This window comes from Eurypyga helias, unplaced genomic scaffold (genome assembly GCF_000690775.1).
Source record: "Eurypyga helias isolate BGI_N326 unplaced genomic scaffold, ASM69077v1 Scaffold33812, whole genome shotgun sequence".
In the NCBI taxonomy this organism is placed as follows: domain Eukaryota; kingdom Metazoa; phylum Chordata; class Aves; order Eurypygiformes; family Eurypygidae; genus Eurypyga; species Eurypyga helias.
The window spans coordinates 418-1238 of record NW_010235857.1 but is presented as its reverse complement, the minus strand read 5'-3'; the positions used below and the strand labels follow the sequence as shown (position 1 = coordinate 1238).

Sequence of the window (821 nt, the reverse complement as noted above, 5' to 3'; positions counted from 1 at the left end):
ACACAATCCTGCCTGTCCGAGGGTCTCAGCCTCCCCCCACTCCCTGCATCGGGAGGGACGGGGTGCGTGGTGCGTGTGGGGTGGTATTTCGGGATAGGGTGTCCCCCCCCGCATCCGGGCAGCCTGTGCTCGCCCTGACGATCCCGTATGATTTTCATATGGCCTCTGCTGCTAACTCCTATGGCAGGGAGCATTTTTCACCCGGGCGTGCAGATGCGTATGTATAATCTTAATATTTGATGGCATGATTAAAACCTTCTGAGAAACACTCAAGCTGCATCGTATTGATCTTGCTGCTTTTCTTTCAGCCAACCCAGCTGCCAGCTGGCTTCACGCCCGTTCCTCCAGGAAAAAACGATGCCCTTACACCAAATACCAGACCCTGGAACTAGAGAAGGAGTTTTTATTCAATATGTACCTGACGAGGGACCGTAGACACGAAGTGGCCAGACTCCTCAACCTGAGTGAGAGACAAGTCAAAATCTGGTTTCAGAACCGAAGGATGAAAATGAAGAAAATGAACAAGGAACAGGGCAAAGAATGAAAACCCAGAAAAGCAGCATCCCCCACCCCTACCCCTCAGCTCCCAGCCTCCACGGCACCCCTACTGTAGTGCTGCCAAACCCCCCAAACACGAGGGGAAAACCTCCCCGTTTCCCATCTCCACCTTTGCATGCGAGATGTTGCTTATTACTCTTTTTTTATCTTCTTAGTATTGCCACATAGGAGGCAACTTAGCCAAAACTGCAGCTCCTTTTTGGGGACACATGCTGGGTTTTGTTTCTGTTCCCTTGTTTTCTTTCTCTATTTTTTTTTTCCTT

General features: G+C 50.2%; 1 protein-coding gene across 1 annotated transcript; it reads left to right on the top strand.

Annotated features, from left to right (window-relative positions):
• Nucleotides 1-308: 308 nt before the first annotated feature.
• Nucleotides 309-544, top strand: LOC104505233 (homeobox protein Hox-D9-like; the record flags this gene model as incomplete). Its single annotated transcript, XM_010146902.1, has 1 exon — nucleotides 309-544. A coding segment is annotated over one exon (236 nt), but the record flags the coding sequence as incomplete, so codon positions are not given.
• Between the last annotated feature and the right edge of the window lie 277 nt (nucleotides 545-821).